We start from the raw sequence: 13,893 nt of genomic DNA, 5'->3' as shown, positions 1-13,893 counted from the left end.
CCAATGCCTTTGGGGTATTGATGTCTTCGTCAAAACGACGAGACAAAGTCGATCTTCAAGTCATGAAGAAAACGACAAGCTCTGGCAAAGTGGATGACCTAAATATTTGAACATATTGTGGTCTACCCCTCTCATCAGATCATCCCCAAGGTCTGAGGACCTATCTACGCCACTGTATGTATGTATGTGTATGAATGGCTAATTTCATGTATGCAAATATAAGCAACAACAACAACAAACAAAAAAAAACAAACAAAAACAAAAAAAACAAAAATATCGCCCTACCTACCCTAATTTTCAGTGACCCGTTACGCCAAGTCATCAATTTTTTTTTTAGGCCTTATATAAAAATCATTTTCGAATCAACCCTAAAACATAGGTATCATTATGTGAACAGATCAATAATTTACTTCTATTAAACAAAAGGACACTTTTTATCATTGTGCTAGACCAGTAAGCTTTTCGCTGACCTCCCAGAGTTTCCTCGCTACCCCATCATCCCTTGCCTTTGCTGATGGAACTACAGGACGACAGTTGTCAAAGTACTGACCAGTGACCCCGTTGACCTCTCCCGATACAGCCAGGTAGAGAGAGGTCTGTGCTCCTACCTCAGGATCCTGAAATGAAAAGAAATTTAACAGAAAATATGATGAAGTTAGAACCTTGTGTAGGAAGCCCGAATTATAAAGGCTCAAATGATTCAGTTTTTGTCTGGAAACAGTGATATCACTATCTTACTTCTACCATATTCCAGCAAACTATTTTTCACCTGAAATGAGGATACATGGGTAAAAAACATTAAAAAAAATATATTTTCAGGATTTATAAAAACGTATGGAAATTGGAAAACAATAATTTTTTTAACGAGAAGTCCAGCCTGAAATAGAAGCAGAAAAATTAGAGAAACAGGTCGGTGAAAGTTAAAGCAAAAACGGATTGAAAAAATAAGAAAGTTATGAATTTTTGAAGGCCCGATCAATCAAATGCAAATTGGCAACTCTGTGTCATATTTTGCGAGGTACCCTCCAATTCACCATTTATAAAAAATAAAAAAATAATTTTTTCCCTTGACATTTACCCAAGTACAATTCTTGCAAATATGTTTTTATACAACCGCCATATGAAACATGTCTATTCGATAACAGTGAATAATAGTGTGTACTGCAGCATTAATAAAAGAAATTACGCAAACAAGCTTTTAAAATCTTCTGTTAATGCAAAAGAGCCGTTACACATTGCTTTGCAAGCTAATATTCAAAATCAGTGTGCTTTAATAGTCATACTAACCTTCCAGAAAAGAGATCCAAAGATGAAAGAAATAACTTTCAGGTGTGGTCTATAGTTCAGAAGAGCTGTCCTCACAGTCCCAGGGTGAAGACAATTAACAGTTATACCTGAATAGAAAACACAAGTTGGAATTACTCTCCGATGCTGTCTCTCAACCATGTAAAAGTAGAATACTTAAAACTAGAGTTCCAAATTGCAGTTGAGAGGGGGCAATATATTTCACAATATTAATCTTTTGTAAGGCTATGTTAGTAATTGTGTGAAGTGCTTTGCATCCATGGTAAAAGTCCTTACATGCAACAAATTCAACACTTATTCAATCATTATTATTTAAATAAACACACTTTTTCAGCTATTGAAACCGTCTACAATCGTCATTTAAAATTAAGTAATAAAGTAATCTTAATTGGAAATGTCACTATAAATCATTCATCTGTCAAAATCATTTAACATGCCTTTTCCATTGAGCCCAGGCTATGATACTCTCAAAACACTTTGCAATCAGATTGAGAATAAAATATATCACGCACAAGTATTTCTATTATAAATGCCTACCTGTTCCCTGTAATCTCTGGCTCAGTTCTTTTGTGAAAAGGATATTAGCTAGCTTGGTGTGTCCATAGATCGTATAGCTGCTGTAACTCCTCTCCGCACAAAGATTATCAAAGTCAATGCTACCCATTGTATACACAACAGAGCTGACATTGATGATACGACCAGGACCAGTCTTCTTTAACAAGTCTTTCAAGAATGAAACCAAAAAAATACTACATTGGGTATTTCTCTCAAAAATATTCTATATTAGTGTTTCAAGAACTTTCGTTGCGCAGGTGGTAGTCTAGATAGGCATTTACAAGATCTCTGTATATTCTGCAATTGGGCAGGTCCAAGCTATTTGGATTGTGACGTACAGGACATTCAGAGAATTTAAACAAGAAATAACAAAAGATGAAATTTTTTATATGGCTATCTTTTGGTATGAGTCTGTGGCTATTATGGGCTAGTTCATTTGTGGAAAGTTTTAGTTCTGACCAACTCTTTAATTAATTTTTAATGTAATTAATGTGCAGCGTCCCGTACGTCACGCAGCACATTAATTACATACAAAATTAATTAAAGAGTTGATCAGAACTAAAACTTTCCACAAATGAACTAGCCCATAATAGCCACAGTCCAATCCAAATAGCTTGGACCTGCCCAATTACACACAGTAGGTCTATATCTACTTCTACTTCTATGGTAATACTCATCAACGCTTGATCGACATCTAGATGAGGGTAGAGCATAGAGTTGTTATACAGCTCTATGCGGTACAGTTCCTGAAAAGGGAACTAAATTGTTTCAAGAGCCACCTTGAACTGCTCCAAAGAAGGCAGTTTGACGGTGATCTGAGGTAGCTCGTCCCAGTCCTTAAGTGTCCTTGGAAATAACTAAATTTGTAAGTGTCCATTGAAGAGCCTAGTCTCATATATCGTTGTTCTCCTCCTTTCAGTTCGCTCCCTCGATTTGAAGAAGCAGCCATCACACTTCCTTTTTCACACATTTCTTATTTCATACACATGCATATATCAGCAGTAACTGAATGCCACATTCCTTTTAGGCTACTAATAACATCAGTGGAATATATTGTGGTGTGGTTCATACACATGTACATATTAATGTACAAGTTTGTTTTCATTCCGCAGAATGAAATCAATTTTTAAAAATGAACTGAAAATTTAATTGGTGTACTTATTTCTTGTAAATACTTACCAAGTAGTAGGTTTGTTAAAAGAAATGGTCCAAAATGGTTTGTGGCATATGTCAATTCCAATCCATCCTCTGTTATCGTCTTTTTGGCAGGAGCTACCCAAAAGAAAGATAAAAAACCCATAGAAAAATAAAAATGAATGGAAGAAAACTACAATCTACAGCCAAATTCATCCAACTATGAAAAAGAATCAAGGCCTACCACTATTTTCAGACGAAATAAGTGCTTTCCTTACATATTTGCGTCAATTACACTAGGGGTCTACAAGGTACACACTATTCAAATTTCTTCAATCCTTTTTTTTATACATTAATTTGAACAAGATATCACTTGTAGAGTTAAAGATAGGCATACAAAAACCAGAATAACTCCTGTGAAGATGAAGAGTCTGTTTTAAGGACCCCACTAATTGGCACTATCTCAATGGAGCAATCATTCCTGTGTAGGGTCTTTCGATTTTTAAAAGCGCCCACTGCCTTTTGTGTTATAGGTAAATTTTTGAATTGGTAATAAAGAAGTATTGACAACAAAACTGTTAATTTAAGGTCATAAAATGACCCTCATATCCTTTCCATGGTCAAAATTGTTAAATGACTTGTTTGAATCTTGTAAGAGGTTGAATGGTTGAACAAAACAAATTGTTGGCAGAGAAGAATTAAAGCCCAATACTTACCAAGTATTCCAGCATTATTGATAAGGACATCTAGTCTGTGTTCCTCCTGCTTGAACTCCCTTACAAAGGTGCGTATAGACTGAAGTGAGGACAGGTCCAACTTCATCACCGAGATGTTCGAGTAGCCAGTAGCAGCGATGATTTCATCCCGAGTTGCAGCTCCCTTTTCAACATTACGGCAAGCAATGATGACCCTTGCCCTCTTTGCAGCAAGAAGTTTGACCGTTGCCTTTCCAATACCTGTTGCAAAAATACAAAGCCAAAATTTGATGGAAAGTGATGAAATTTGATGAAAATTTGAATAATGCAACATTGAAACGAAATCCCTTGTCTAGAAAAAGGATCTTGACCATAAAAATGTAGGAAAAATAGATTACAAAAGTCACTGGTCAAGTACACATCCTCTCTTCTTATTCAAGATAATCTGCCTCCTTCAATACTGAAGATTCTTGCAGATGCCGTATAAACTCGGCCTGATTGGGGTGTTCAGGTGGACCACTACACTGGGATTTCCCCCTAGGGCCTACTCTTTAATATTACAATGAGCTCTTAATATGCAAGGGTACTTGTGGCTCTTGATGTCATATCCGAGTGACACAGCGTTTCCCACTTATTAAACATAGCCTGCGCCTATGAAAAAGAGGAGGGGCACGTTAACACACAACGCAGGCTTCAGTCTTCCGCCTGGGTGGGATTCGAACCCGAGATCTTTGGTCCGACAGCCAGATGCTTTTACCGACTGAGCCAAATCGCCTCCTCTTTGAGTGAAACAAAATTCTTATTCTATCTAGGAATTATCAGCTAAAGACTAAAGTTCCATAGAATCAAATCAATTGTTAATAGCACACCCTTCCCACCGTCAAAGTGATAAAATCAAGTTTGATATTTTTCAACAAAAATAAAACTTATCATTTAAACTTTACAAGAACGAAAAAGCTCTCTTCTTCATTTTTAGTTCGATCTAGACCGAGATCTAGCCATATTTCTTAAAAGTTGCCCCTTGTTCATAGAACAAGGGAAAATTGTTGAAGAACCATCAGGGGCAGTTTTCCAAAAACAAATAATAACAACAACCCAGAGCTACCAAGTATCACGCATTAGGCGTGACATCACGCATTTCGAGGGTCTTGAAAAGCTCTCACGCACGATGCATGTGCTAGATTTTGAAAAAACGCTATACCTTATACGTGTGTTATACCCTCGCCCGCGCCGAATCATGCAAATGTCACGCATTGCTGATCTTTGAACTTGGCGTCTCCGACAACCATTTACACAAGTCACATAAGCTCAAACATGCAATGTTAATTTCATAATCATAATGCCTACGCCACGCCACGGAACCGTTACAATCAATTTAGATCTAGATTCTAGGTCTAGATCTAAGTAAATAACTTCAATCTTCGTAAATATTAATAATAATTTTTAATGTTTAAAAAGATCAACTGGGCTTAAAGGTAATATGTCCCATTTGCAGGCCAAAAAAATGAAAAAGTTAAATTCCAACTGCATTTGAAAGATAATGCTTATTTAGAACTTCCCTAAAAAAGTTTGGGCTTGAAGTTGAAAATGTCTTAAGTGGGAAAATAATTACTATTAGTTGTCAAATCGACTTTAGGGCTACAGTACAGAGCCCAAAAGTAATAGTCTTGATTTTCAGACAGTTGTCCCGAATGAAAGAAGAAAAAAAGCCAGTCAGTCACTCAATAGTGTCCGACAGTGAAGTCTAGCAAGTAAATGGGTTTCCTTGCATAATTTGAATATGAGGACACTGCTAACGTTTAAATTTCACAGATATGACATAGTCTAGATCTAGATCTACATGACATATTCATAATCATAATTCCTGCAAAGTTCTACAGAATTTGAGGCTGGCTGCAAAAGGGACATAGAGGTCTAACTTAGACATAGGGTCTAGACTACTAATAGTACTAGTATGTCTAGATCTAGATCTACCTTTAATAAGTTAATTTCTGATCATTTTTTTGTGGTGGGGTAGAACCTAGATCTATTCTAAAGTTGCTCCTATCATTTTTTTTTAAAGATAAGCGACATGTACAAAACATTTAACATGTAATATTTAGGCCCATTGTAAAGAGGTCTGTACTCAAAAGGAAGAAGAAGAAGAAGATCGGAGGCCAACCCAACTTCAAAAGTCCACTCGCGCTCGAAGCGCGCGCGGGCTTTGAAGAAGGTAGCGGGCACTGATGAGACTAGTCAGCCAAAAGTCACGGCGGCCCTGCTGTTTCACTTACCGTCGCTTCCACCAGTAACGAGTATTGTCCTTCCTTCCATTGTACAACCTTCAACTTGGGCAAATGTCTGAGTTACTCGGATGTACAGACGAATTGCAAGTGTCACAAACACCGTGACACCTACAATTGTCGTAATATTATCAATAAACACCATTTTAAAGTTGTTGATTCTTCAGTTCTTCAGGGCAGACAGTAAGGCTCAGCTAGCGCTCAGTCAGATCTGGCGCGTGCAATGAAAAGTAGATTTGTTTCAGCCGCAGCGGATATTATGTTTCGGATTAAGATGGTATGCCAGAAAGATTTAGGAAGACGCGCGACCACTCGCTATATCAATCGGACGTGAAGAGCTGATGATGGAAGATGATTGATATGATTCCAAGAAGATTTGATGAACAAATACCTATTCCTGCATTCTCTTCACTTAAATTATTGGTTGGTTCAAACTTCAGTAGTGCTCCCCCGGTTCAGTTAGATATGCCCTCCCCCCCCCCCCCCCCCCCCCCCCCCAAAAGAGAGATCATGTTGCATCATTATAGACTTCTCAGAATCTTGATAGTACATGTCTTAGGGCAAACAAAGAAAATGTATAGTACAAAAGAAGATATTTTTTCATATCTTGCAGCATGCACTTCAAAGTCAATTAAGTGATTTTGTTGGAAGGGGAAAAAATTTCATAGAAAGGAATTCCTAACAACAATTGAATACATATCAAACAATAAGAACATAACTGGACTTGCTATTAATGAAACTCAAACACAAACTAGTATATTGTTTCAAGCTTTTTAAGCTTGTATGTATCATTTATTGCGTATCTTGAAATAATCAAACCCAATGATTAAAGCTATATTCCTCACCGTCTTTTAAGGATAGTTTTTAGTAGGCCAAAATGAATCAAAGTTCTAATTACTTGCCACAGTTGACACATTCTTCATCAACATTTGGTCCATAAATTGGCAATAGACTAGCCAATTCTTAATGTTAACCCTAGACAAAACAGTTTAACTAACCCTCAACCCAAAGTCCCAAACCTACAGGTGTACCCAGGCGCGGATCCAGGATTTCTTATGGGGGGGGGGGGGGGGCCCACTTTTTTTTTTTTGGTCCGAAAAAAAATTGTAACGACTCAGCCAGCCGCTAAATAAGCGGGGGGGGGGGGGGAGAGGACACTTTTTTTGGGGGGTGAGGTCACCTTTTTTAGGTCAGCAATTGGCATCTTTTTTTTCTTTTTTTTTAAATTAAAAAAAAAAAAAAAAAAAATCACAGAAAAGGGGGGGGGGGGGGGTTGCTCCAAAATACACACATAAAAAACCGAAGGTCAACCCCCTAACCCCCTCCCCCCTTCCGTACGTGCCTACTCGTCTGAAAATAGTTTTTCCCCTCCCGCGCGAAGCTTTTACGTTTCATTAAATCATTAGAAAAAGAAGACGATTCGTTGTACAGTTTTTTTACTCTTAATCCTCGTCTTAATTCATCCCCCTCTCCCGCGCAAAGCTCGGAAGCCTTTACGTTTCATTAAATCATTAGAGAAAGAAGACGATTCGTTGTACCGTTCTCGACTCTTAATCCTCATCTGAATTCAGTTTTCCCCTCCTCCCTCCCGCGCGAAGCGCGGAAGCTTGTACGTTTCATTAAATCATTAGAGAAAGAAGACGATTCGTTGTACCGTTCTCGAAAATAATCCTCGTCTGAATACAGCTTTTACGTTTCATTGAATCATTAGCGAAATAAGACGATTCGTTGTACCGTTATGACGTTTAATCCTTGTCTAAATTCAGTTTCCCCCCTCCCACGCGAAGCGCGGAAGCTTTTACGTTTCATTAAATCAGTAAAGAAAGAAGACAATTCGTTGTACCGTTCTCGACTCTTAATCCTTGTCTAAATTCAGTTTTCCCCCCGCTTCGACGTTTCATTAAATTATTAGAGAATGAAGACGATTCGTTGTTCCGCTCTCGAAAATAATTTAGTTTTCCCCACCCGCGCGAAGCGCGGAAGCTTTTACTTTTCATTAAATCATTAGAGAAAGAGGAAGATTCGTCGTACCGTTCTCGACTCTTAATTCTTGTCTAAATCAATCCCCCCCTTCGACGTTTCATTAAATTATTATAGAAAGAAGACGATTCGTTGTACCGTTCCCAAAAATTATCCTCGTCTGAATTAAGTTCCCCCTGCCCTCCCCCGCGCGTAGCGCGAAAGCTTTGACGTTTCATTAATTCATTAGAGAAAGAAGACGATTCGTTGTACCGTTCTCGACTCTTAATCCTTGTCTGAATTTCAAATAATTATGTTCTTTGTCTATTCCCTTTTCTTCCTACGTCCTATTCCTTTACACTCCTCTCTTTTTTGGCCGGCGTTTATTGGGGGACCACCCCACCGCCCCCCTGGCTACGCGCCTGCTGTCAGATGAACATATGTTGATACCTTGTCCGCCCCGGAAGCTCAGGGGTTTAAGGTTTTAATTTACGGTCAGATTAGCATTCAGGGGTCCGCCTTAGCGCCCTAGACGGGGTCCAGGGGGCAGAGCCCCGGAAGTTCAGGAGTTTAGGCATTTAATTACGGTCAGATGAGCATTATTTTGATACCTAATTGTTACAATGGCAGGTCACTAATTGGCTTGGGGTTCAGAGGGCGGAGCCCCGGAATCTCAAGGGTTTTAGGCACTCAATTACGGTCAGATGAGTATCGAGGGGCCCGCCTAAGGGCTCTTGGTTGGGTCCAGGGGGCAGATCCCCCAGAAGCTCAGGGGTTTCAGGCGTTTAATTACGGTCAGATGAGCATTTTTGATACCTTATTATTTGTGACACTAGCAGGACACTATTTGGCGTGGGGTCCAGGGGGCAGAGCCCCCAGAAATCAGGGGTTTTAGGCATTAAATGACCGTCATAAGGGCCCGCCTTAGGGCCCTAGGTGGAATCCAGGGGGCAGAGCCTTTAGGATTTTAGGCATTAATTTTAATCATGGTCAGATGAGCATATTTTGATACCCCATTATAATGTGACACTGGCACTTAACATTTTTTTCCTCTTTCTCGCTCTCTTTCTTTCTATTTCTCTTTAATATACTTTTTCAAAGAAAGTTTTGGGGAGGGGCTCGAGGATCCCGATCCCCGCCGTTCCGCGGGCCCTGATATGTAGGCATCTCAAGAAGTATTTTCTTGCCTGGCTGTAAATTTAGGAATTTGTCATTTTCCAACAAATGCATGAAGTGAGGAAAATTATCTCATTTCAGCATTATTTGTTAACCACCGTTATGGAATTATAAATAAACCACGTTTGAATTCTATTTCTCCTACCCCCCCCCCCCTCCCCTATCAGTATGCCAGTGGCCCCCCCCCCCCTCCGATCTACACCTTGTTGGCGGGAAAATTGCAACTGATATCCCCCTTCTTTTCTTTTCTTCTTCCTATTTTGTCCTTCCCTTTATCTTTTTTCTTTCCCTTTCCTTCCTTCTCTTTTATTTTTTTTATTGGTGGGGGGGGGGGGGGAAGGAGGGAGGCAAGTCCTCCCCCCCCCCGATCTCCTTCTTCCCTCTTTTCTTTTCTTCTTCCTCTTCTTTTTTTCCCGTTCTCTCCTCTTTCCCTTCTTTTCCTTCTCTCTCTCTCCTTTTTTTTTTTTTTTTTTTTTTGCGGGGGGGGGGGGGGCCAAGGCACGCTCGGCCCCCCCCCCCTGGATCCGCGCCTGGGTGTACCCCCTCTAAAGTGTTGAGATCCCCAACAATTCGATTTGCAACAAAAGATTTTCCAAACAAATTTGTTTGAAGTCGAATATTGATGAAAGAATACAACATTTCTGTATTTCTGCATACAACAGAAAACTCAAATTATGTAAAGTTTATCAATATTTGTCTTCAAACCCATTGTTGGGGGCAATATTCGCAGAAGTGTGCATTAATGCTGCCTCTTTTACATTATGATACAATTTAAGTTAAATTTTGCAACCATTTTGAGAGCAAAAACATGTGTATAAATTTAGGATTCCCCTCTTTTGATTTTCAACCTGAATAATCAACTCAGAATATCGTGGCTAATTACCAGTAGCAATTTGTCTTTTGAATAGCTTATCCTTCATAATAACAAATGAATGTAAATGCAGCATTGTTTTAGATCAGTGGATATATAATTATGTATATTATATATATTATATACATTGTAGGCTTATGAATTTAAAAGAAAATATTATATCAATTTTTACGGAGATACATGTACTCTTCTTCGTCTTGGCTATACTCTTTAAATTAGCACCATATCATACCGGTACATGTACATAATATCTATTGAATTACACCAATTTGAGAATTGTTCTGTTAGAAATATCATTTTCATAAAACATCATTTCAGCTAGGTAACAATATCAGTATCATTTTAAGTTTAAAAATGTAATGCTTGACCATTATCTATAAGACATCACATTATTACAGCTAAAGCCAGGGTAATAATATGATTGCGAGCCCTTTGGAAGGACAGTACAAGCAGGGAGGTGAGACTTTAACTCACATGCCCTGGTACAAGTACTGATAAGATTAAAGTTTCGGACTACCCTGTGTAAATAAGATCAGAGTAGTAGCAGTAGTGTTTGTAAGAAGCAATAGTAGTAGTAGTGGTGTCACAGCCTTTACTTAATTAACTCCTTCATTCCAGTTGCCTATAGTTACAGATGGTGCAAGCTGAGATATGCCATAAGACATCAGACATGTCTAATAAAAGTTTTGTTTGCCTACATTAAACAATAAGCATAAGAGCAATATTTGATTCAGAAAGATATTTGTACATGTATGCATAGTCGACCTTTACAATGCAACTTTTTGAAATTCAATTGCTTCAATCAAACCAAATGGAACTCCATTGACCCTTTCGCGACAATCGTTCCAAATTTAGCTTAAAATAATTGTACATTGACCCCGTAGAGTAAATATTGTTTGATTGTTAAAAAGTTTAGTTAAGAGTTCATCATACCGGTGTTACTACATCTGTACATGCACATGCATAATTATTAGAAATTTTGTGTTCAAATATAAAAGGGTTAATTTTCAGGAATATTGACAAACAATGAATTGAAATGTTGAAAAAAGGGGGTACATGTACATGTATTTATATTTTCTTTTAAAGAGCACAAAATTTCACAAAATGGTCTTGGTCATATTTTTTTATCATGTGTTATACCTTTGAATGGGAATTAGTAACACCACTTGGCCTATCATTCAGATGCCTATAAAAACACTGCTTGGTTTATGAGATAGGAAACAGTACACACATCTTGCATGATTTGGGTTACATGAATGGCCCAAATCACTGAGAATATTGGTAGTTTCTAAATTGAATGGCACTGCATGCTCAATTAATCATAGATTAATTTTTTTTCATAATTTGCTTATTTGGCCCTCAAAGGGGACCAGGATGTTTGAAAGAGGCAATCTGCTTACATCTGGAATTCTAAGAGGTTTCTGATCTCCATTCACATCTACAAAGACATGAACACACTGTCCAACGGAGCACGCCATTTCATCATAACCATCAAAGCAACCTGCTTCGTTCTTTTCTAAGAGAACACCATCCACTGATAAAGACTCTGTGAGCTTGCTTCTCGCCTCTTTCTCCGCAAAAATGCCAACAGTGTACGTCACGCTGGAATTGCCCAGTTTGGTGACAGCCATACCAGCCAGAATAACTTCAGGAAAGTTGAGCGGCTTCCTGAACGTGCCTCTGGTGTCGACCATGAACCCGACGATGTTTGGCTCATCGGTGTTCTTCTTCGGGTGCCTGAAGCTGCAGTGTTTGTACAGGTAGTGGTTGATGACCGTGTCAAAGAAGGAGTAGTAGACAGCATTATTCACATGACCAAAACAGTCGGTGTCTAGAAACCTCGTCTGTATCGGAAGGAAATACTTGTAAAATCCTTGTTGCCATGGTGATGGCTCTGACCCTACAGGTATCTCTGCCTTAGAATCGCTCATGGTGCGTCTGTTAACACAGAAAAGGTTTGAAGATCGACCTTGGAAATGTAGACCTGGTAGGCAAAGGCTTCTAGTTACGGCAGGTCTACACTTATTCAATGATGCAAGGAGATTAACTGCACCTAACATGATGGGGTATATAGTTCTCTCTCGAACTCTCAGCTAAGTATCATACCTGTAGAGAAATAAAAAGGAAAAATAAGCAGTTACTGAGATATATTGAACACATTTTTAAAGGAGGGGGGTTAATATACATGCCTGACTGCAATTTAGCAATTCTTAGACGTACCCCTATAGAGCTAGGCTGCTGGGTAGAATATAACTCTGGGAAGCTCCAACACCTGCGATGCCGGTGTTGGAGCTTCCCGGAGTTAGGTAGAATATGGCTTGCCCTAAATTCTGCAGTAGAATTGTAGAAATATTTAAATATATATATACCATTTGCATACTGACTTTTAATGACAGGTGAATGAAATCAAGGCACGTACTTGCAATGATGTACATTGTACGGTATGCATTACTAATTACGAAAAAGGCCTAGACCTCTAGCTATTCTATATCAATTAGAAATCTACCTCTGGTAGCCGGGCCAAAAAATAATCTATTAATACATTTAAATTAATTTTGTGAGTGGCTCATTCACGAATATATACCTCGGTATCCAGGCATAATTAAAGGCTATTACTATAGACAGTATATTAGTACGGGATCTACAAGAGTACATCAAGAATTTACTATCCTTTCTCAGTAACGTTGCGTTGCAACTTGCATTAAAAATTGCAGTTTACTTGATTGCAATGCATGCACATACCGGTATAGAGTTAGACCGTCAGTCAAATTTGTCTGGTAACAAAACACACTCATCACTCAATCACTAGAGCAACTCTCTTTTATTAAATATCACACAAATTAGACTATGTCAAACTTTGCTATAGATCTACATCGAAATCCTGGGAATATACTCACACCAGCAAAGGGTCAAAGTTGTTAAGGCTGTTTATGTACATGTACTTGTTCCATGCATCCACACACGTCCACAGCTGAATTACATGTGCGTGGTTTTGGCATGTAAACAAACGACTTATCCGCGTTGAGTACGTGAAGAGGGACCTAGCAGCCGACGACCAGGCGGCACTGGCCTGGGCGCGCTGGGCAGCTAGCCTGAGCTTGAGTGCGGGTAGCTATGGAAGCAGGAGACCGTCAAAAACATGGATATACGTCGTGTCGTAATTCTAATTGCCACACTACCTAAATAATTACGTCGTGTAGTAATTCGAATTGCCACACTACCTAAATAATTACGTCGTGTCGTAATTCGAATTGCTACACGACGTAATTCCGAATTACTGCCCAACGATTTAACGTCATGACGTTAAATGAATTAACTACACGACGTTAAATAATTAAGGTCGTGTAGCAATTCAAATTGCTACACGACCTAAATAATTACGTCGTGTAGTAATTCGAATTGCCACACTACCTAAATAATTACGTCGTGTTGTAATTAATTACTGCTCAACGATTTAACGTCGTGTAGTTAAATCATTTAACGTCGTGTAGTTAATTCATTTAACGTCGTGTAGTTAAATCAACCAATGAGACCGTTCGTAATATATGCGATGCGAAGACCGGCCACTACTATAGCGCGCACGAACGCGCATCGTATACATAGTTTTGGCGCGCAAATATGATCTTCGCATCGCATACATTACGAAAGACCTCATTGGTTGATTTAACTACACGACGTTAAATGAATTAACTACACGACGTTAAATGATTTAACTACACGACGTTAAATCGTTGAGCAGTAATTAATTACAACACGACGTAATTATTTAGGTCGTGTGTTAATTCGAATTACGACACTACGTAATTATTTAGGTCGTGTAGTAATTTGAATTGCTACACGACCTTAATTATTTAACGTCGTGTAGTTAATTCATTTAACGTCATGACGTTAAATCGTTGGGCAGTAATTCGGAATT

The 13,893-nt window shown here is 38.7% G+C and overlaps 2 protein-coding genes across 2 annotated transcripts; both read right to left on the bottom strand.

Annotated features, from left to right (window-relative positions):
• Positions 1-263: 263 nt before the first annotated feature.
• Positions 264-6,189, bottom strand: LOC575294 (retinol dehydrogenase 14). The gene is made up of 6 exons (XM_775706.4): positions 5,963-6,189; positions 3,711-3,950; positions 3,040-3,132; positions 1,843-2,028; positions 1,288-1,394; positions 264-617 (listed from the first exon to the last, which is right to left on the bottom strand). The coding sequence occupies exons 1-6, from the start codon at positions 6,114-6,116 to the stop codon at positions 438-440; spliced, it is 960 nt and encodes a 319-aa protein (XP_780799.3). The 5' UTR covers positions 6,117-6,189; the 3' UTR covers positions 264-437.
• Positions 6,190-10,545: 4,356 nt separating this feature from the next.
• Positions 10,546-13,079, bottom strand: LOC100890400. The gene is made up of 2 exons (XM_030985557.1): positions 12,875-13,079; positions 10,546-12,083 (listed from the first exon to the last, which is right to left on the bottom strand). The coding sequence occupies exon 2, from the start codon at positions 12,035-12,037 to the stop codon at positions 11,315-11,317; it is 723 nt and encodes a 240-aa protein (XP_030841417.1). The 5' UTR covers positions 12,038-12,083; positions 12,875-13,079; the 3' UTR covers positions 10,546-11,314.
• Between the last annotated feature and the right edge of the window lie 814 nt (positions 13,080-13,893).

The sequence above is a fragment of the Strongylocentrotus purpuratus genome, unplaced genomic scaffold, assembly GCF_000002235.5.
Source record: "Strongylocentrotus purpuratus isolate Spur 01 unplaced genomic scaffold, Spur_5.0 spur5_scaffold_15, whole genome shotgun sequence".
NCBI lineage: Eukaryota > Metazoa > Echinodermata > Echinoidea > Camarodonta > Strongylocentrotidae > Strongylocentrotus > Strongylocentrotus purpuratus.
The sequence above is the reverse complement of the archived record's forward strand: the minus strand, read 5'-3'. Positions and strand labels throughout refer to the sequence as shown.